We start from the raw sequence: 22247 nt of genomic DNA, 5'->3' as shown, positions 1-22247 counted from the left end.
TACACCTCATCAGGAGCATGCCCGGGCCTTGTAGGGAGGTCATACACCTCATCAGGAGCATGCCCGGGCCTTGTAGGGAGGGGTTATCTGAGGGCTCCTTGTATGGTTTGAGCAGTGAAAATTACTTCTTTTAAACATCTCCAGTCTTCCAGTACTTATCAGCTGCTGCTGCAGAAAGCTACTGTACATAGATTTATAATTTACTTCTATGTAAAGATCTCCAGTCTTCCAGTACTTATCAGCTGCTGTATGTCCTGCAGGAAGTGGTGTATTCTCCCCAGTCTGACACAGTGCTCTCTGCTGCCACCACTGTCCATGTCAGGAACTGTCCAGAGCAGGAGAGGTTTTCTATGGGGATTTGCTGCTGCTCTGGACAGTTCCTGACATGGACAGAGGTGGCAGCAGAGAGCACTGTGTCAGACTGGAGAGAATACACTACTACCTGCAGGACATACAGAAGCTGATAAGTACTAGACAGTTGCTGACCTGGACAGAGGTGGCAGCAGAGAGCACAGTGTCAGACTGTCAGATTTGGGGTTCAGCAGCTGCATATTCTTTCTCTATCAATGAGTGCATGTTGTGCGGCGTCCGTGATTTCTGTCCGTACACAGTCTGCATTGGTGTGTGGCAGCATGGATGATGTATGAGTCCGTCTCAGAAGAAGATTGGATAATGAAGCGGCCTAATTGAAATCCACTTTGTTAATGTTCCCCCCAGAAGGCCCCCACCCCTGATGTTTCTGCTGATCACATCTTACATTACCATTATCTCCATCATTACGGAGGAGGACGCTTCACTCCACAAACATTTCCCGTTACACGACTTGCAGCGAGGCGGAGGTAACGGGAAGTAACAGAACCTCAGCAACGTCCATCCTCTGGGGTCGCCCTCCTGACATCCGCCATACTGAGAGGGAACCCGTCTCCAAATATATCCACCCAAAGCTGCATGATACACAGAGTGTTCATCATCCGGCCACTAAGCCTAACAATACACTGCTGTCTGTCATATAGCTGTATCTTACTGTATATGTTTTTTCATATGATGTAATAATAAAGAGCTGATAGAGAGGTGACTCTCATGTTATCCTCTATTAATGGCACATTTATTATTATACCACCATCTATTGTTACCTATTATTATACCGTCACTTATTGTTACCTATTATTACACGGTCATCTATTGTTACCTATTATACCGCCATCTATTGTTACCTATTATTATACTGTCACTTATTGTTACCTATTATAATACCGCCATCTATTGTTACCTATTATTATACCATCATCTATTGTTACCTATTATAATACCGCCATCTATTGTTACCTATTATTACACCGTCATCTATTGTTACCTATTATTATACCGTCATCTATTGTTACCTATTATTATACCGCCATCTATTGTTACCTATTATTATACCGTCATCTATTGTTACCTATTATTACACCGTCATCTATTGTTACCTATTATTATACCGTCATCTATTGTTACCTATTATAATACCGCCATCTATTGTTACCTATTATTATACCGTCATCTATTGTTACCTATTGTAATACCGCCATCTATTGTTACCTATTATAATACCGCCATCTATTGTTACCTATTATTATACCGGCATCTATTGTTACCTATTATAATACCGCCATCTATTGTTACCTATTATTATACCGTCATCTATTGTTACCTATTATTACACTGTCATCTATTGTTACCTATTATAATACCGCCATCTATTGTTACCTATTATTATACCGTCATCTATTGTTACCTATTATTACACTGTCATCTATTGTTACCTATTATTAGGCTATGTTCACACAACGTATATAAATCGGCAACAACGGCCATAATATGCACGAAAATATACGTTGCCTTGCCTTCTATGGGATCCCGGTCGGAGCGTATACACATAGGATCTCTAGCGGTGCCGCAAACAACTGGCGTGTCACTATTTATTGAAGAAAACCCTGTCAGTGCACACTCTGTGGCCCTAACCATCATCCGGGAGGATCTTTTCAGAGACCGGCCGTTCCATGAGCCGGCCGGGTCACGGAACAGCCAGTCTCTTACATTGTGTGAACATAGCCTTATACCGTACAATCCATTATCTATTATTATACCATCATCTATTGTTACCTATTGTTATACCGTACAATCCGTTATCTATTATTATACCGTACAAATCGTTATCTATTAATATACCGTACAAATCGTTATCTATTGATATACCGTATAATCCGTTATCTATTATTATACTGTACAATCCGTTATCTATTATTATACCGTACAAAATGTTATCTATTATTATACCGTATAGTCTGTTATCTATTATTATACCGTATAATCCGTTATCTATTATTATACTGTACAGCTCTGCTCCCCCAACTCTGTCACATGGACAGCATTTTCAGCAGGACAGGTTCCCCACAGCTCCATACTGATACTAGTGTCTGTAACTGGTATTGCACTCCCATTCACTTGAGATGTAATACCAGACATGGCCACTAATAAAAGTATGGCGCTGTGTGGTAAGCCGTGCCTGCCTGTATCAGCTGGGGCCCCTCCTGATAGACTGTAGCACTGACCTGCTGCTTTCCGGCATCGGAGAACATCTTTAATACTACTGTATCTGCCGCATTAAGACTTTGCCCGAAGTGAGTAAGAGGTGACATTCCATAAAGCAGCCGGTGACCTTAGGGACTACGAGACCCTGAAAGCACAAAAATGTCATAATAACCAGCCGCCTCCTAATGGCCCCAAAATAACACTTCTGTATTGTAGAATAAAGAGACGAAATGTCACATTGCGAGCGGATCCCGAGAAAGATCAGACAAAAGCCGAGACGTGTTACTTCTCCTGACAGAGGTGGATTTACATCCGAACGCTCTGTAATAATAACATTATATAACACTCTGTAATAATAACATTATATAACGCTCTGCAACAATATATAACGCTCCGTAATAATATTATATAACACTCTGTAATAATAACATTATATAACGCTCTGCAACAATATATAACGCTCCGTAATAATATTATATAACGCTCTGTAATAATATTATATAACACTCTGTAATAACATTATATAACGCTCTGTAATAATATTATATAACACTCTGTAATAACATTATATAACACTCTGTAATAACATTATATAACGCTCTGTAACAATATATATCTCTCCGTAATATTATATAACACTCTGTAATAATAACATTATATAACGCTCTGCAACAATATATAACGCTCCGTAATAATATTATATAACACTCTGTAATAATAACAATATATAACGCTCTGTAATAATAACATTATATAACACTCTGTAATAATATTATATAACGCTCTGTAATAATAACATTATATAACACTCTGTAATAATATTATATAACACTCTGTAATAACATTATATAACGCTCTGTAACAATATATATCTCCATAATATTACGCTCCGTAATAATATTATATAACACTCTGTAATAATAACATTATATAACGCTCTGCAACAATATATAACGCTCCGTAATAATATTATATAACATTCTGTAATATTATTATATAACGCTCTGTAATAACATTATATAATGCTCTGTGATATTATTATATAACGCTCTGTAATATTATTATATAACGTTCTGCAATATATAACACTCTGTAATATTATTATATAACGCTCTGTAATATTATATAACGCTCTGTAATATTATATAGTAGGAAGAGCCGGCATTTACCAAGTAGATTATGCTTCTTTATTGTAATGCAGCAAACATATGGTACAAGAAGGACGCGTTTCAGCCAAGCATGGCCTTCATCAGCTTGGTGTCAGGCTGGGTTCACACACAGTATATTTCAGGCTGTATTTGGTCCTCATGTCAGGTCCTCATAGCAACCAAAACCAGGAGTGGATTGAAAACACAGAAAGGCTCTGTTCACATAATGTTGTAATTAAGTGGATGGCCGTCATTTAATGGTAAATATTTGCTGTTATCTTAAAACAACGGCCGTTGTATTGAAATAAATAATATATACCGCTCTGTAATAATAATATTATATAATGCTCTGTAATAATATTATATAATGCTCTGTAATAATAACATTATATAACACTCTGTAATAATATTATATAATGCTCTGTAATAATATTATATAATGCTCTGTAATAATATTATATAATGCTCTGTAATATTATTATATAACACTCTGTAATATTATTATATAACACTGTAATATTATATAATGCTCTGTAATAATATTATATAATGCTCTGTAATATATAACGCTCTATAATATATTATTTAACACTCTGTAATAACATTATATTTTACTTTGTAATAATATTATATAACGCTCTGTAATAATAATTATAATATAACGCTCTGTAATAACATTATATAACGCTCTGTAATAATAATGAATAATGCTCTGTAATAATAATAATAATATATAACACTCTGTAATAATAATATTATATAACGTTCTGTAATAATAATATTATATAACACTCTGTAATAATAATATTATATAACGTTGAGTAATAATAATTATAATATAACGCTCTGTAATAACATTATATAAGGCTCCATAATAACATTATATAACGCTCCGTAATAACATTAAATAAGGCTCACTAATATTATATAACGCTTTGTAATAACATTATATAAGGCTCCATAATAACATTATATAACGCTCCGTAATAACATTAAATAACATGTAATAACGTTATATAAGGCTCTGATATATTATAACGCTCTGTAATAATAACATTATATAACACTCTGTAATAATAATATTATATAATGCTCTGTAATAACATTATATAACGCTCTGTAATAATAATGAATAATGCTCTGTAATAATAATAATAATATATAACGCTCTGTAATAATAATATTATATAACGCTCTGTAATAATAATATTATATAACGTTCTGTAATAATACTATTATATAACACTCTGTAATAATAATATTATATAACGTTGAGTAATAATAATTATAATATAACGCTCTGTAATACCATTATATAAGGCTCCATAATAACATAATATAACGCTCCATAATACATTTTATAACGCCACATAATAACATTATATAACGCTCCGTAATAACATTATATAACACTCCATAATAACGTTATATAAGGCTCTGATATATTATAACGCTCTGTAATAATAATATTATATAACACTCTGTAATAACATTATATAACGCTCTGTAATAACATTATATAACGCTCTGTAATAATATTATATAACACTCTGTAATAATATTATATAACACTCTGTAATAATATTATATAACACTCTGTAATAATATTATATAACGCTCCATAATAACATTATATAACGCCACATAATAACATTATATAACGCTCCGTAATAACATTATATAACACTCCATAATAACGTTATATAAGGCTCTTATATATTATAACGCTCTGTAATAATAATATTATATAACACTCTGTAATAACATTATATAACGCTCTGTAATAACATTATATAAAACTCTGTAATAATATTATATAATGCTCTGTAATATTTTATAATGCTCTGTAATAAAATTATATAACGCTCTGTAATATTATATAACGCTCCGTAAAAATAATATATCACGCTCTGCAATAATATTACATAACATTCTGTAATAATAATATTATATAACGCTCTGTAATAATATTATATAGACCTGTATATTACTTACATAGACTTGTATATTGCTTATATATAAATATGTTTTTATTAAAGAAAATTTCATTTTTTATAAAATATTATCCTTAGAATGCTGCAGTTCTCCCTCTGACCACTAGGCCTTGTAGTGAGCTGACGCTTCCGGTTCTGAAGCGATCATTCTCCAATCACAATGAAAGATACAATAGGATTCTTCAATAACAGCAGGGAAGGATCACAGCTCACCGCTCCCCCTTCTGGCATAGTGACCACTGCACAGGTCATAGAGCATGCCCACAACATTCTCCCTCTTGCATCAGCTCTAGACTACAGGTTCGTATGGTTTATGTCTGGGACGACGGCTGCTCCATAATCATGAGCTAAAATGCAATAAAACACATAAGTAAAATCTATATGTCAGTGTGTAGTGATACTTTCCCTTTAAGAGCTGCAATCCCCTAAGGAAAGCTGGAGGTGTCAATCATGGCCGCCGCCTCTGATAACATACCGGTAGGTTTTTCCTGTTTTTGTTTTTTTGTACTATTTTTGTTCTTTTTTGACGTTTGTTTTCTATAGCTTGCGGCTCTGGTCTTACATCACGGGAGTAAATGTGTGCGGTATTATGTAGAATCCCTCTGCCGCACGCTCAGATGGAGAGGTAGAAGCTTTAGTACAGAAGGTTACGAATACGAAAAAACCTCACGGACGCCGTCGATGAATCAGGAAATCCAATCTGCATAAATGAAGGCCCCAGCCGTATGTTCCTTGCCGCCAACGGCCGCTCCCTAACATGTAAATAAATGGATAATATCCACATCGATCACCGCGCCAATCACCATGGCGGCTGCAATGTGACGCGGATCCATCAAGAGCTGTGGTAGTGCGGAGAATTATTAATACAATACTTCATGGGAGCGCCATTTGTCACGCCGGGCTTAAAGGGCAGAAGGAGATTATGGTTTTATAATGACACGGAGGAGGATAGACCCTATTAATCAGAACGCAAGGTGACACCGCGCATTTCTGATCCTGTTGATATGTTTTTCACGTACGGTATTTATCGCAGACTTTTTGGTGTAATCTTATATTCAGGATCCATGATGGATCGCTTCGCCGTTCGGAATCACACTTTTTGGCTGCAATTTGCATTTGGAGATGAGACGGTGTCTAAAGAATTGAAAGGAATTTTTTTTTGTTCTTCCTTCAGGGTTTTTTTTCCCATAATTTTATTTTTTTTTACAAAGAGACAAATAACATTACAATCAAAAAGTAGGAGGTTTGGGTCCCCGTGCAAAATATATATATACTGTATAGGGCTATGTTCACACAGGGTATCTTTTCGTAAAAGTACGTCCGTTGTTGAAATCGGCAACAACGGCCGTACTTTTTTCAAAAGCTATGTTGCCTATTCCTCGGGATCATGGCTGGAGCATATACACATAGTACATATATACATACACATAGTATACACATAGTACATATATACATACACATAGTATACACATAGTACATATATACATACACATAGTATACACATAGTACATATATACATACACATAGTATACACATAGTACATATATACATACACATAGTATACACATAGTACATATATACATACACATAGTATACACATAGTACATATATACATACACATAGTATACACATAGTACATATATACATACACATAGTATACACATAGTACATATATACATACACATAGTATACACATAGTACATATATACATACACATAGTACATATATACATACACATAGTATACACATAGTACATATATACATACACATAGTATACACACAGTACATATATACATACACATAGTATACACATAGTACATATATACATACACCCTGTATACACATAGTACATATATACATACACATAGTATACACATAGTACATATATACATACACATAGTATACACATAGTACATATATACATACACCCTGTATACACATAGTACATATATACATACACATAGTACATACATAGTACATATATACACATAGTATACACATAATACATACATAGTACATATATACAGACACACAGTATACACATAGTACATATATACATACACATAGTATACACATAGTACATATATACATACACATAGTATACACATAGTACATATATACATACACATAGTATACACAGTACATATATACATACACATAGTATACACATAGTACATATATACATACACATAGTATACACATAGTACATATATACATACACACAGTATACACATAGTACATATATACATACATAGTATACACACAGTACATATATACATACACATAGTATACACATAGTACATATATACATACACACAGTATACACATAGTACATATATACATACATAGTATACGCTCCGGCAGGGATCTCTCCCGGAGCTGCAACTGACATGTCAGTTTTCTGCTGCCGCTGTGCCGTGAATATCGGCTGAAGAAAACCATGTCAGTGCACACTATGGAGCGAGCGAATCTGGCAGTACCGGCCAGGATGATCTTTTCAGAGACTGACCGTTCCGTGACCTTGCCGGCTCACGAAACGGACGGTCTCTTACAATGTGTGAACATGGCCTAGAGTTGGATGGGACTGAATTTACTTCTCCAGCAATTAAAGTGTTACTTTAGGTAACAAAGTCTAAGTAGTATTTTACTGGGACAGGAGTCCTCACAGGCCGGCTCTTTACTGGTCGGCTGCTCACTGGTCGGCTGCTCATTGGTCGGCTCCTCACTGGTCGCCTCCTCACTGGTCGCCTCCTCACTGGTCGCCTCCTCACTGGTCGGCTGCTCACTGGTCGCCTCCTCACTGGTCGCCTCCTCACTGGTCGGCTCCTCACTGGTCGGCTCCTCACTGGTCGGCTTCTCACTGGTTGCCTCCTCACTGGTTGCCTCCTCACTGGTCGCCTCCTCACTGGTCGCCTCCTCACTGGTCGCCTCCTCACTGGTCGGCTGCTCACTGGTTGCCTCCTCACGGGCTGGCTCCTCACTGGTCGCCTCCTCACTGGTCGGCTCCTCACAGGCCGGCTCCTCATAAATTGGCTACGTGCGGATCGGCTCCTCATGAATCAGCTCTTCACCAGTCGGCTCCTCACGGGTTGTCTTCGCGCGGGTCAGTTCCTCACTGGTCGGCTCCTCACTGGTTGGCTCCTTGTGCGTTAGTTCCTCACAAATCAGCTCCTCACAGGTTGGCTTCTCATGGGTTAGTTCCTCACAAATTGGCTCCTCACTGGTCGGCTCCTGGCAGGTTGGCTCCTCATGGGTTGGCTCCTCACAGGTCTTCTCCTCTCTGGTCGGCTCCTCACGGGCCAGCTCCTCATAAATTGGCTACTTGCGGATCGGCTCCTCATGAATCAGCTGTTCACTGGTCGGTTCCTCATAGGTCGTCTTCTCGCTGGTCAGTTCCTCACTGGTCGGCTCCTCACTGGTCGGCTCTTCATGGGTTAGTTCCTCACAAATTGGCTCCTCACTGGTTGGCTCCTCACAGGTATTCTCCTCACTGGTTGGCTCCTCACAGGTATTCTCCTCACAGGTATTCTCCTCACTGGTCGGCTCCTGACGGGTTGGCTCCTGACGGGTTGGCTCCTCACAGGTATTCTCCTCACGGGTCGGTTCCTCACAGGTCGGCTTCTCGCGGATCAGCTCCTGGCAGGTTGGCTCCTCGTGGGTCTTATCCACGCAGGTCAGCTCCTCATGGGTCGGCTCCTCGCTGGTTGTCTTCTCCCAGATTGGCTCCTCATGGGTCGTCTTCTCATGGATTGAATCCTCACGGGTAGGCTCCTTGTGGGTCGGCTTCTCACAGGTTTTCTCCTCACTGGTTGGCTCCTCACGGGTCGGCTCATCGTGGATCAGTTCTATGGGGAGAGAGCTTAAAAACAATTGTGTTACTCTCAGTTCTGTGCTGCAATTCCCTATTGCAGGGTGCAGGCCGGTAAGGTTTGGCTTTGGCTCCAAACCCACTAGGACACCAGTGTCGGCAGGGGGGCATTTGTTCCATCCTCATTCCTTCCGGCTTCTTAGGCAATTCTCCTTGTGGGGTGGAGTAGATGCTGGGCATTGTAGTCCTTCACACGATGCAGGGGGGATTTCATTGTATGTGACCCATGCAGCATACAAGCTGGGAATGCAGGATGACTCCGATCCACCAAGACTAGATGCATGAATGGTGGCCGCACGGATCATGGCCGACGTCAGAGCTGTGTACTGTGCAGGGATCATGGCCGACGTCAGAGCTGTGTACTGTGCAGGGATCATGGCCGACGTCAGAGCTGTGTACTGTGCAGGGATCATGGCCGACATCAGAGCTGTGTACTGTGCAGGGATCCACATGGTCACCATAAAAAGAGGATATAGGATGGTGCAGGAATCCACACGGTCTCCATGATAAGACGATATAGGATGGTGCAGGGATCCATGTGGTCACCACGATAAGAGGATATAGGATGGTGCAGGGATCCATGTGGTCACCATGATAGTAGGAGATAGGATGGTGCAGGGATCCATGTGGTCACCACGATAAGAGGATATAGGATGGTGTAGGGATCCATGTGGTCACCACGATAAGAGTATATAGGATGGTGTAGGGATCTATGTGGTCACCGTGATAATAGGATATAGGATGGTGTAGGGATCCATGTGGTCACCATGATAAGAGGATATAGGATGGTGTAGGGATCCATGTGGTCACCACGATAAGAGGATATAGGATGGTGCAGGGATCCATGTGGTCACCACGATAAGAGGATATAGGATGGTGCAGGGATCCATGTGGTCACCATCATAGTAGGATATAGGATGGTGCAGGGATCCATGTGGTCACAATGATAAGAGGATATAGGATGGTGTAGGGATCCATGTGGTCACCATGATAAGAGGATATAGGATGGTGTAGGGATCCATGTGGTCACCATGATAGTAGGATATAGGATGGTGCAGGGATCCATGTGGTCACCATCATAGTAGGATATAGGATGGTGTAAGGATCCATGTGGTCACCATCATAGTAGGATATAGGATGGTGTAAGGATCACCTGGAGGGGTTCTCCATCTTATAGTGCGGCTTGCGTCACATAACAATGAGGGATGGAAGTTATTATGGAGTCCCCCGGCTCATCTGCATGGCGGCGTCTCTCATATCTCCCGCTCACCAGCTGAGACGTCTTCACTCTTTGTCAGATCTTTGTTAAAGAAAATAAACAACACCTCGGCTTCCTGGCGGAGACGTTCCCGTCTGTGAATCATTTCCAATAATCTACCTGTAACGCCCTGCGCCCGCCGCATCCTGAACCGCTGCAATACTTAACCCTTAAGGCGACAGCGGTTTCCAGGAAGATTTTTGACACAATTAAAAGCTGATGTATTTAAATATATAAAAATAAATGGATAATATAACGGCATGCCCATCAGTGCTATAGGAGCGGAGACCGCGCACAGCGTCATCCTGCAGTAACATGCGTCTTCATGCAATCTGGTGTGCGGAGTTTAGAGGTGTGACTTGCAAAAAAAACAGTGCATATAAGTGGGGAGTAGATACATTATCTCTTTCAGGACTAGGCCAAAAATTGCCTTAAAGGAGTACTCTGACAAAAGTTCTTCTTTTAAATCAACTGGTGTCAGAAAGTTATACAGATTTATAATTTACTTCTATATGAAAATCTCCAGTCTTCCAGTACTTATGAGCTGCTGTATGTCCTGCAGGAAGTGGCGTATTCTCTCCAGTCTGACACAGTGCTCTCTGCTGCCACCTCTGTCCATGTCAGGAACTGTCCAGAGCAGGAGAGGTTTTCTATGGGGATTTGCTGCTGCTCTGGACAGTTCCTGACATGGACAGAGGTGGCAGCAGAGAGCACTGTGTCAGACTGGAGAGAATACACCACTTCATGCAGGACATACAGCAGCTGATAAGTACTTGAAGACTGGAGATTTTTATATAGAAGTAATCTACAAATCTCTGGCACTTGCTGGGACCTGTTGATTTTAAAGAAAAATATTTTTGGGTGAACAGCCCCTTTTTCTAGTTCAGGCTGAGATATCAGAATACAGCACGACATGGGGCATAATGAGTCTGTATCACAATCCCTTTAAGCACTCTCCGTGTTGGTAGCGCTGGCGTGTTGTCACCGTCGGTCTGGCCAGAGGATAACCTATAAATCCACAACCATTTGCATCACTGTCCTTCCCTCCTGGCTCCTCGGTACGATGCAGCAGATGCAGCCTTAGGATTCCGTGTATTATACGCAGCCGGCTTCTGTCTGCCATTGGATGACATGTGTACAGTCTGTGGACTATGTGACGTCCTACACTGCGCCATACGAGAGGGGAACTCAGGACTCCACACAAGCTGTTCACATCAGCAAGAGATTCAGTCACACAAGGAAATCTCCGGAAGGTCACGTCCATTTAACCCTAAGATGTTTGAAGCTAAACGGTTCCACCTATCTCTTATATGTAGCCTGCAGGTAAATGCGGCTGAGGTAGGAATGGATCGGCCATGTGTACACGTGTATAGATATATATATATATATATATATATATATATATATATATATATATATATACAGTAAATACATATATATAATGTATCACACCCGCCTGCCTGTGTTCTGCTGACAGGCCACCTCACAGAACCTGGATGGGACAGCGCCAATAGGCTGACAAACAGCTGCCCTACTACCCTCCATACTCACATCAATGGTAGGGGCATAGCCAGGAAGAGGGGCAGTGTCCTAGTACAAAGTGCTGTATATAGGGCCAGATGGTTGCAGTAATGTCCTAATGTCTTATATAACCTTATGAGGTTTAATCTAGCCCATACATCCTAGTATCAGACTTTTCTAGCACTTGTAGTTGGATTCTTCCTAGCCCAGTCTCCCTCTTAGCATTGGCTGGATCTATCTGTCCTCCTCTGAGAAAGAGTGATCTACTTGTCCACCCCCGAGAAGGAGAGATCTACCTGTCCACCTCCGAGGAGTGATCTATCTATCCACCTCTGAAAAGGAGTGATCTATCTGTCCTCCTCTGAGAAAGAGTGATCTACTCATCCACCTCTGAGAAGGAGTGATCTACTTGTCCACGTCCGATATGGAGTGATCTACTCGTCCACCTCCAAGAAGGAGTGATTTACCTGTCCACCTCTGAGAAGGAGTGATCTATCTGTCCACCTTTGAGAAGGAGTGATCTACCTGTCCACCTCCGAAAAGAAGTGATCTACCTATCCACCTCTGAAAAGTAGTGATCTACCTGTCCACCTCTGAGAAGGAGTGATCAATTTGTCCACCTCCAAGAAGGAGTGATCTATCCGTTGTGTCTCGGAGAAAGAATGATCTATTCGCCCACCTCTGAGAAGGAGTGATCTATCTGTCCACCTCTGAGGAGTGATCTACTTGTCTCCCTCTGAGAAGAAGTGATCTACCTGTCCACCTCTGAGAAGGAGTGATCTATCCGTCCACCTTTGAGAAGGAGTGATCTACCTGTCCACCTCTGAGAAGGAGTGATCTACCTGTCCACCTCTGAGAAGGAGTGATCTACTCGTCCACCTCCGAGAAGGAGTGATCTACCTGTCCACCTCTGAGAAGGAGTGATCTACTCGTCCACCTCCGAGAAGGAGTGATCTACCTGTCCACCTCCGAGAAGGAGTGATCTACCTGTCCACCTCCGAGAAGGAGTGATCTACCTGTCCACCTCCGAGAAGGAGTGATCTACCTATCCACCTCTGAAAAGTAGTGATCTACCTGTCCACCTCTGAGAAGGAGTGATCAATTTGACCACCTCCAAGAAGTAGTGATCTATCCATTCTGCCTCCGAGAAAGAGTGATCTACTCGCCCACCTCTGAGAAGGAGTGATCTATCTGTCCACCTCTGAGAAGGAGTGATCTATCTGTCCACCTCTGAGAAGGAGTGATCTACTCGTCTCCCTCTGAGAAGTGATCTACCTGTCCACCTCTGAGAAGGAGTGATCTATCTGTCCACCTTTGAGAAGGAGTGATCTACCTGTCCACCTCTGAGAAGGAGTGATCTACCTGTCCACCTCTGAGGAGTGATCTACCTGTCCACCTCCGAGAAGGAGTGATCTACCTGTCCACCTCTGAGAAGGAGTGATCTACCTGTCCACCTCCGAGAAGGAGTGATCTACCTGTCTATCTCTGAGAAGGAGTGATCTACCTGTCCACCTCTGAGAAGGAGTGATCTACCTGTCCACCTCCGAGAAGGAGTGATCTATATGTCTACCTCTGAGAAGGAGTGATCTATCTGTCCACCTTTGAGAAGGAGTGATCTACCTGTCCACCTCCGAGAAGGAGTGATCTATATGTCTACCTCTGAGAAGGAGTGATCTATCTGTCCACCTTTGAGAAGGAGTGATCTACCTGTCCACCTCCGAGAAGGAGTGATCTATATGTCTACCTCTGAGAAGGAGTGATCAATATGTCCACCTCCGAGAAGGAGTGATCTACCTGTCCACCTCTGAGAAGGAGTGATCAATATGTCCACCTCTGAGAAGGAGTGATCTACCTGTCCACCTCTGAGAAGGAGTGATCTACCTGTCCACCTCTGAGAAGGAGTGATCTACCTGTCCACCTCCGAGAAGGAGTGATCTATATGTCTACCTCTGAGAAGGAGTGATCTACTCGTCTCCCTGAGAAGCAGTGATCTACCTGTCCACCTCCGAGAAGGAGTGATCTACCTGTCCACCTCCGAGAAGGAGTGATCTACCTGTCCACCTCTGAGAAGGAGTGATCTATTTGTAAATCTGCCAAAATTATTTACCTTGCAAAATGAACCCAAGAGAAATCGAAATGTAAAAACAGAATCTGTTGCAGTTGGCAAAGTGTACGAGGATAAAACAAGCAAAGACGTTAATCTGCCGATAACCGGGACTCAGCGGGCACGAGGCTAGCCGGATCTGCCGGAGTGCAGGACGAATGATCTGACATTATGGAGGTCACCAGTGCTGCTATAACCATGTCTATGAGTTATTAAAGGGACGGGTGGAAGCAGAAGCTAATGATGGAGCATTTCACCTTCTTATTATTTCAATCTTTGGGTTTTTGGGAGTTTTGTACAAGTGATCAAGGTCTCCTCCTGCGCTCATAAATCAGTGTAATGGCCCCGCTCTGGCATTTCGGAGCTTTAATTGCGCCCGGGTGTTTTTATAGCCCTGTTAGAAATTTCATTATTTAGAATAATGTTTGAGAACGACGATTCTGCAATTAAAAATATCTGAAAGCCCCTAATTAGGTGACGAATGGGAGAAGAGGCTTGAAATCCCGAGGAGTCGGCCGCAGGGGGGGTTAAGTCACCGGTGTAATTCGCTGTGATTTGTGACTCACTTTCCTTTTACCAATACTAATTATCACCAAATAAAAAAATCTCCAGCCAGAGATATGGAAGGATTCTTTATACCGAGGTGACGGCCTATAGATCCAGTATAATATACCACCATCCAAATACCGGAGAGATCTGGGAGGATTCTTTATACCGAGGTGACGGCCTATAGATTCTGTATAATATAACACCATCCAAATACCGGAGAGACCTGGGAGGATTCTTTATACCGAGGTGACGGCCTATAGATTCAGTATCCTATACCACTATCCAAATACCGGAGAGATCTGGGAGGATTCTTTATACCGAGGTGACGGCCTATAGATTCAGTATAATATAACATCATCCAAATACCAGAGAGATCTGGGAGGATTCTTTATACCGAGGTGACGGCCTATAGATTCAGTATCCTATACCACTATCCAAATACCGGAGAGATCTGGGAGGATTCTTTATACCGCGGTGACGGCCTATAGATTCAGTATCCTATACCACTATCCAAATACCAGAGAGATCTGGGAGGATTCTTTATACCGAGGTGACGGCCTATAGATCCAGTATAATATACCACCAAAAAGGTGTATACTCCGTGGAGTTACACACACGTTGGCGCTGCACTACAGACAGGTAACTAATATGCAGCTATGTAGATCTTGAAAACTCCGTATCTTCAAAATATTTTAAAATTCAAATAATAACAATATGATCTAAAGCGCTATAGTACCCGGAAGGTGTATAGTATAGTATGAATATGGTGTGGACAAAAGGATTGAATGCAGGTAATTTTAGGTGGTTCTATAAAAACAGCTGATTGTTCTAAGTGTAGAGATCAGCTGTACCGCAGCCTGCAATATAGTGATGTACGGCTAGTGAATTGAGTTTGTGAATCGTACCTGTTCAGTGCCGTGGCGTAGTGTGGTTCACATGTATGTACTTTGCAGTAATGCCCGAGAAGGGATCTTGAAGGCTTGGAGGAGAATGTAAATGTTCTTTCAATCGGGGTCGGGAGCGAGCCCCGGCCGGTGGCTCCGCTACTACCTTACCCTCGACGTGATGGAGTAAACCGAAGGAATCCACAGATCAGTGACGTCACTTTGGTGGATACGGAGGCCGATGTATGGAAAAAAGGCATCTAACGCGTTTCAGCGAGCTTACGGTCGCCCTCGTCAGAGATGAGGCGGACTCCAATGCTTCCTCTTTATATTGATTACTCCACCTATCATTCCTCCTCCTATTTCAATCATGTTGAGGTCAGTAGTATTTGTCAAACAGGTTGGTTTTTCCTTCACTGATCGCAATACTCTGATAGATCTTTAGTTTCTGCTTCTTACTATATATTTCTAAGGTAGATATATACATAATACTCCATACATAGAGCTAATATCCTGATCTCCTACTGCTATAATAATCTAGTACTGGAATATAATCCATGCATTTTAATTTACACTATAAATATACAATATTATCTTTTCCACAGTGTCCGTACAGCATATTTAATTTAAAAACGCAAAAAGTTCTAAGTCCGCGTTTAGACCATGGGGAATAAGGCTGTTGAATTTAAAAATGTATTCTGTTTCTATCCTAGACATTTGTTCCACATAATTGCCACCTCTCCAATTTGGCACAACTACTTCTATTCCTGCAAATTTTGCATTCTTAAAAGATCCTGAGTGTTGCTCCGCAAAGTGTTTAGATAGAGGGTGGCCCATAAACTTTCTTTCAATATTATATATGTGTTCTGTAATGCGTACATATAATAGTCTTTTTGTCCTTCCTATATAAATTTTTTCACATGGGCATTTTATGTAATATATAACTCCTCTACTTTTACAAGTAATATGTTTGCGGATTTGAATTGTTGTGTCCCTTTCCTGGATTGACGTGATTATGGTTTGTCTCCCTACTGTTCTACATGGTTTGCAATTTTTGCAAGGAAAGAAACCATTTTTCTCCCCTAGCTGACCCTGTGCTATTCCTTTATTTTCCCCTCCTTTATTGTTTCGTTTTATCGTGGGGGCCACTAAATTTCCCAAACTCTGCGCTTTTTTAAAAATAAAGTTGGGTTTTTCAGATAATTTATCACCTATTATTTTATCATTCTTTAAAATGTCCCAATGTTTTTGTACTATTTGTTTAAATTTATAACTATCTTTACTGTAAGTGGTGATGATAGGAATTTTTAACAATTCTTCAATTTCTTTTTCTTTTTCTTCTTTTTCTCTCTCTTTTTCTTCTTTCACTATGACATCTTCTATCCTTGTGTTTTTATCTTGCAAAAATGCATCTCGGTTTTTCTCCCCTATCTCTCGGGCTGTTTGTTGCATCTTAGCAATCTCATATCCCTTAGAGGCAAATTTCACCTGCAGTAATGTTGCTTCCTTTGTATATTGCTCCTTCAACGTACAATTTCTCCGTAGTCTAATAAATTGGCCCTTAGGAATGTTTAATAGCCAGCTGGGTAAATGGCAACTATTTCTATCAATAAAACTATTGCTATCCGTAGGTTTGTAATACGTTTTAGTCAAAATCTGGTTATCTTGAATATAAATAGTTAAATCTAAAAAGTGTATCTCTGTTTGACTGTACTCGGGGGTAAAAGTCAGATAAAAACTATTTTTATTAATATCATTTAAAAACCTATTGAGGGTATCTATGCCCCCTTTCCAGATAAACACCACATCATCTATAAATCTATGCCATAGAGCGAAATTCGCGTCCAGCTCACCCCCCGGGAATATATGCTCCTGTTCCCAGCGCCCTACATAGAGGTTAGAATAGCTGGGCGCGAATTTCGTCCCCATGGCAGTCCCCCACTTTTGTCTATAAAAAACTCCTTCATAATAAAAATAATTATGCGTTAATATAAAAGTAATACAATTCCCTAAAAAATTTATTTGTTCCTTTTTAAAACGTTCAGATTTGTTAAGAAAAAATTCCACTGCCTCCCTGCCTTTATCATGCTGTATTATGGTATATAATGAAGTGACATCCAACGTGCATATAATAAAATGCTCCTCCCACTTCACCTTGTCTAAAAGCTGCAAAATATGTTTGGTGTCCTTTAAATAGGCTGGAAGATTTTGAGTACATGTTTGTAAGAATGTATCCACATAACCTGATAGGTTAGCTGTGAGGCTGTTTATTCCTGATATGATGGGACGCCCCAAACATATTACTTGTAAAAGTAGAGGAGTTATATATTACATAAAATGCCCATGTGAAAAAATTTATATAGGAAGGACAAAAAGACTATTATATGTACGCATTACAGAACACATATATAATATTGAAAGAAAGTTTATGGGCCACCCTCTATCTAAACACTTTGCGGAGCAACACTCAGGATCTTTTAAGAATGCAAAATTTGCAGGAATAGAAGTAGTTGTGCCAAATTGGAGAGGTGGCAATTATGTGGAACAAATGTCTAGGATAGAAACAGAATACATTTTTAAATTCAACAGCCTTATTCCCCATGGTCTAAACGCGGACTTAGAACTTTTTGCGTTTTTAAATTAAATATGCTGTACGGACACTGTGGAAAAGATAATATTGTATATTTATAGTGTAAATTAAAATGCATGGATTATATTCCAGTACTAGATTATTATAGCAGTAGGAGATCAGGATATTAGCTCTATGTATGGAGTATTATGTATATATCTACCTTAGAAATATATAGTAAGAAGCAGAAACTAAAGATCTATCAGAGTATTGCGATCAGTGAAGGAAAAACCAACCTGTTTGACAAATACTACTGACCTCAACATGATTGAAATAGGAGGAGGAATGATAGGTGGAGTAATCAATATAAAGAGGAAGCATTGGAGTCCGCCTCATCTCTGACGAGGGCGACCGTAAGCTCGCTGAAACGCGTTAGATGCCTTTTTTCCATACATCGGCCTCCGTATCCACCAAAGTGACGTCACTGATCTGTGGATTCCTTCGGTTTACTCCATCACGTCGAGGGTAAGGTAGTAGCGGAGCCACCGGCCGGGGCTCGCTCCCGACCCCGATTGAAAGAACATTTACATTCTCCTCCAAGCCTTCAAGATCCCTTCTCGGGCATTACTGCAAAGTACATACATGTGAACCACACTACGCCACGGCACTGAACAGGTACGATTCACAAACTCAATTCACTAGCCGTACATCACTATATTGCAGGCTGCGGTACAGCTGATCTCTACACTTAGAACAATCAGCTGTTTTTATAGAACCACCTAAAATTACCTGCATTCAATCCTTTTGTCCACACCATATTCATACTATACTATACACCTTCCGGGTACTATAGCGCTTTAGATCATATTGTTATTATTATAATATACCACCATCCAAATACCGGAGAGATCTGGGAGGATTCTTTATACCGAGGTGACGGCCTATAGATCCAGTATCCTATAACATCATCCAAATACCGGAGAGATCTGGGAGGATTCTTTATACTGAGGTGACGGCCTATAGATTCAGTATCCTATAACATCATCCAAATACCAGAGAGATCTGGGAGGATTCTTTATACCGAGGTGACGGCCTATAGATTCAGTATCCTATAACATCATCCAAATACCAGAGAGATCTGCACCATATTCTGCCAGTTCTCAGTCTAAGAAACTTTTATTACAATAAAACACGTAAGTATCGAGTGCGTAACGCAGACCTGACGTTTCACTACCACTATTTCTGCCAATTTGGATATAGTCCTTTTCACTAGTTTTCTCTTCTTCAGGCTTCATCTTTCATTTTCACTTGTCCCTAAGCTCGTAGATGTAGACTGGTGTCCATGATGTTTCCCATTCTTTGCACACACAGAAGAGGGGACCCTACTCACCTATATCTGATGAGCACACCCTCAGAAGCAGCAGCAGCATGGAGGACATTGTAGAGCAGTACCAAGCAGTGTACCATCTTACACTGTCTACACAAGGCTGCAAAAGAGAGGAGTAGGGGCTGCATTGCTTGTTGTGGGGTTAGGCAACTAAGGGTCATTTTAAACTTACCAATCTTTGGATGTTCATGGTAAGTCAGCCACTAAACCATCTGTGACCACACTAGAGACTTGGCGCTAAGGACTACGGCCCTCAGCTGCCCTGGACTACTCCACTCATTCTTCTTGTGGGCACCACAGGGGTTATTGTCTGAGACACTATCTGTTTAGCCTTATACTATTCCCCCGGTTTGATTATTTTGGGGTCACTATACTGGGTACTGGGGGGGCCCTTTACTGGTACATTCATGGGGCAGCAATGCGGGTACCATGAGGATAAGGAGATTACATGGAGGGCAGGGAATAGGGTATAATGGTCTGAGTTTCAAATTCTGACAAGACGTGGCTGGAAGTAGTTATCATGGCGGTCTGGGCTGGAGAGGAGATAAGACTTCATATAGAGAGGATGTTGATTGTCCAGATATTCCCATGAAACATTGTCCCTAAATAGTCTTTATAATAACTCATTGACTGCATGAATGATGTTTAGGAGGAGGAGGCCACAATGGCTCTTACCATCACTGGAACTATATAGGCAGCTGAGGGATTGACGAGCATCCCAGCCCACCGATCCTTTACGGACCACATGGACGGTGTCAGCATCCTGCCATCGAGAAAAGTGATTCCAAATGTCCTGGTGGGGAAAACCCGACACCCTCCTAAGGGCCCAGCTGGACGTCATAGGACTTGTATCAAAGCTCTTTGTCAGCCACCATCTCAATGTCTCACCACGCTCACGTATCTTACAGCCCTGGACTCACGTAGACTGTGATAGCGAGTTTATCCGAGTCTCCTTCATTTACTAACCAGCTGTTGCCGTTATTTCTTTTTAACTCGACTTCGAGAGTTCAAATTGCATTTAGCGAGAGGCAACTAAATAAGGCGAATCCTCCTCTTCCCGAGTACACGGGTTATAATTGAGGTGCGCTCACAGCAGCGTCTTCCATCTGGTCAGACCAGTCCTCTCGGGGACATTCATTACTTCTAGCAGGTATCTGATGAAAAGCTGTTTTCTTATGGGCTCCGGATGCACACGTATCCATTTGTTCCCTCGGGTGGAGGAACGAGATGGGGTGGAGAAGTCCAGTAAGTGATTCTATTCAGCAGGTGTAGTGATGAAATCCTCCAGCTTCTGCCACGCATGGTCCTCCACAGCTCCGAAGCCTTCATGTTATCGGTCGTATCTTTCTGATTTTACTTTGTAATGTTCCCAAAAAGAACAAAAACTTTTCTCCTATTTGTCACAAGAAAACAAAGACAGGAGGTGATTGCCGAGGATCTAGTGTTCTCGAGAACATGGCTACTAGAGATGGGCTCCAAATTGAGTCCCAGCGTTTGACATTTGATTACCGGTGGCTTAAGAATTTGGATGCATGGAGCCGCCATGTCACACATGAAAGTGAATGTCGCACATACAAGTGAATGGGGGTGCATTGCAACCAACAAGCTGCTGTGTCCTTGTGGTTGCAGAAAAGCCATCCTTGAGTGGATACAACCAGGCAGGGTGACAGGGCACAGTGACAGGCAGGGCAGGGGGCAGATTGACAGGCAAGGTGACAAGAAGGGTGACAGGCAGGGCGACAGGCAGGGTGACAGTAAGGATGACAAGCACAAGGAAAGGCGAGATGACATCAGGGTGACAGGACAACAGGCAGGATGAAAGGCAGGGCGACTGGCAGAGTGACAGGCAGGGTGACAGGTGGGGCCACAGGCAGGGTGACAGGCAGCACTCCTATCGGTCCTGGTTACTATAATACTTACCCAATATAAAACTCCAGCAACGTTCTCTGAGCCCAAACAATCGGTATTTGACTCCAGGCGTCTGGAGAAGTTAGATGCCACCCTAGGGAGTCCTGGAAAACATGGATACAGGCATAGGCCACAGGCTGTACTGCAGTCTGTCACAGGCCATATGTGGTGTCCCACCACGGGTGTTTAGTGGCTCCCGTTTTCACCTCTCAAAAAAGCTTCTTACTCCGGGTTAAGTGGTGATGAAGTGCACTTTTATATCTATGTTCTTATGTATTGCACAGCTGAAGTTAGGAATGGGTTACTGTTTTATATGTACCATGTGCTCTTGCTGACTTATAGGAGATGCTCTCTACTTCTAGCCTATCTCTTTCTTTCTCTGGCACACACTCCTTTCCCCCACTTATAGGGTAGATTGCTTAACCCCCGTTGGAGGTCACTTGGTGGGAGGAGGTGTAGTGTCAGTTCTTACCCAGATTCTTATGG

General features: G+C 41.3%; 1 protein-coding gene across 1 annotated transcript; it reads right to left on the bottom strand.

Moving 5' to 3' along the window:
• Nucleotides 1-9031: 9031 nt before the first annotated feature.
• On the bottom strand, nt 9032-10984 carry LOC138784230 (variable charge X-linked protein 3B-like). The gene is made up of 2 exons (XM_069959736.1): nt 10852-10984; nt 9032-9558 (listed from the first exon to the last, which is right to left on the bottom strand). Exons 1-2 carry the CDS (start codon nt 10982-10984, stop codon nt 9032-9034), a joined length of 660 nt encoding a protein of 219 aa, XP_069815837.1.
• Nucleotides 10985-22247: the final 11263 nt, after the last annotated feature.

The sequence above is a fragment of the Dendropsophus ebraccatus genome, chromosome 2 (assembly GCF_027789765.1).
Source record: "Dendropsophus ebraccatus isolate aDenEbr1 chromosome 2, aDenEbr1.pat, whole genome shotgun sequence".
In the NCBI taxonomy this organism is placed as follows: Eukaryota; Metazoa; Chordata; class Amphibia; order Anura; family Hylidae; genus Dendropsophus; species Dendropsophus ebraccatus.
The sequence above is the reverse complement of the archived record's forward strand: the minus strand, read 5'-3'. Positions and strand labels throughout refer to the sequence as shown.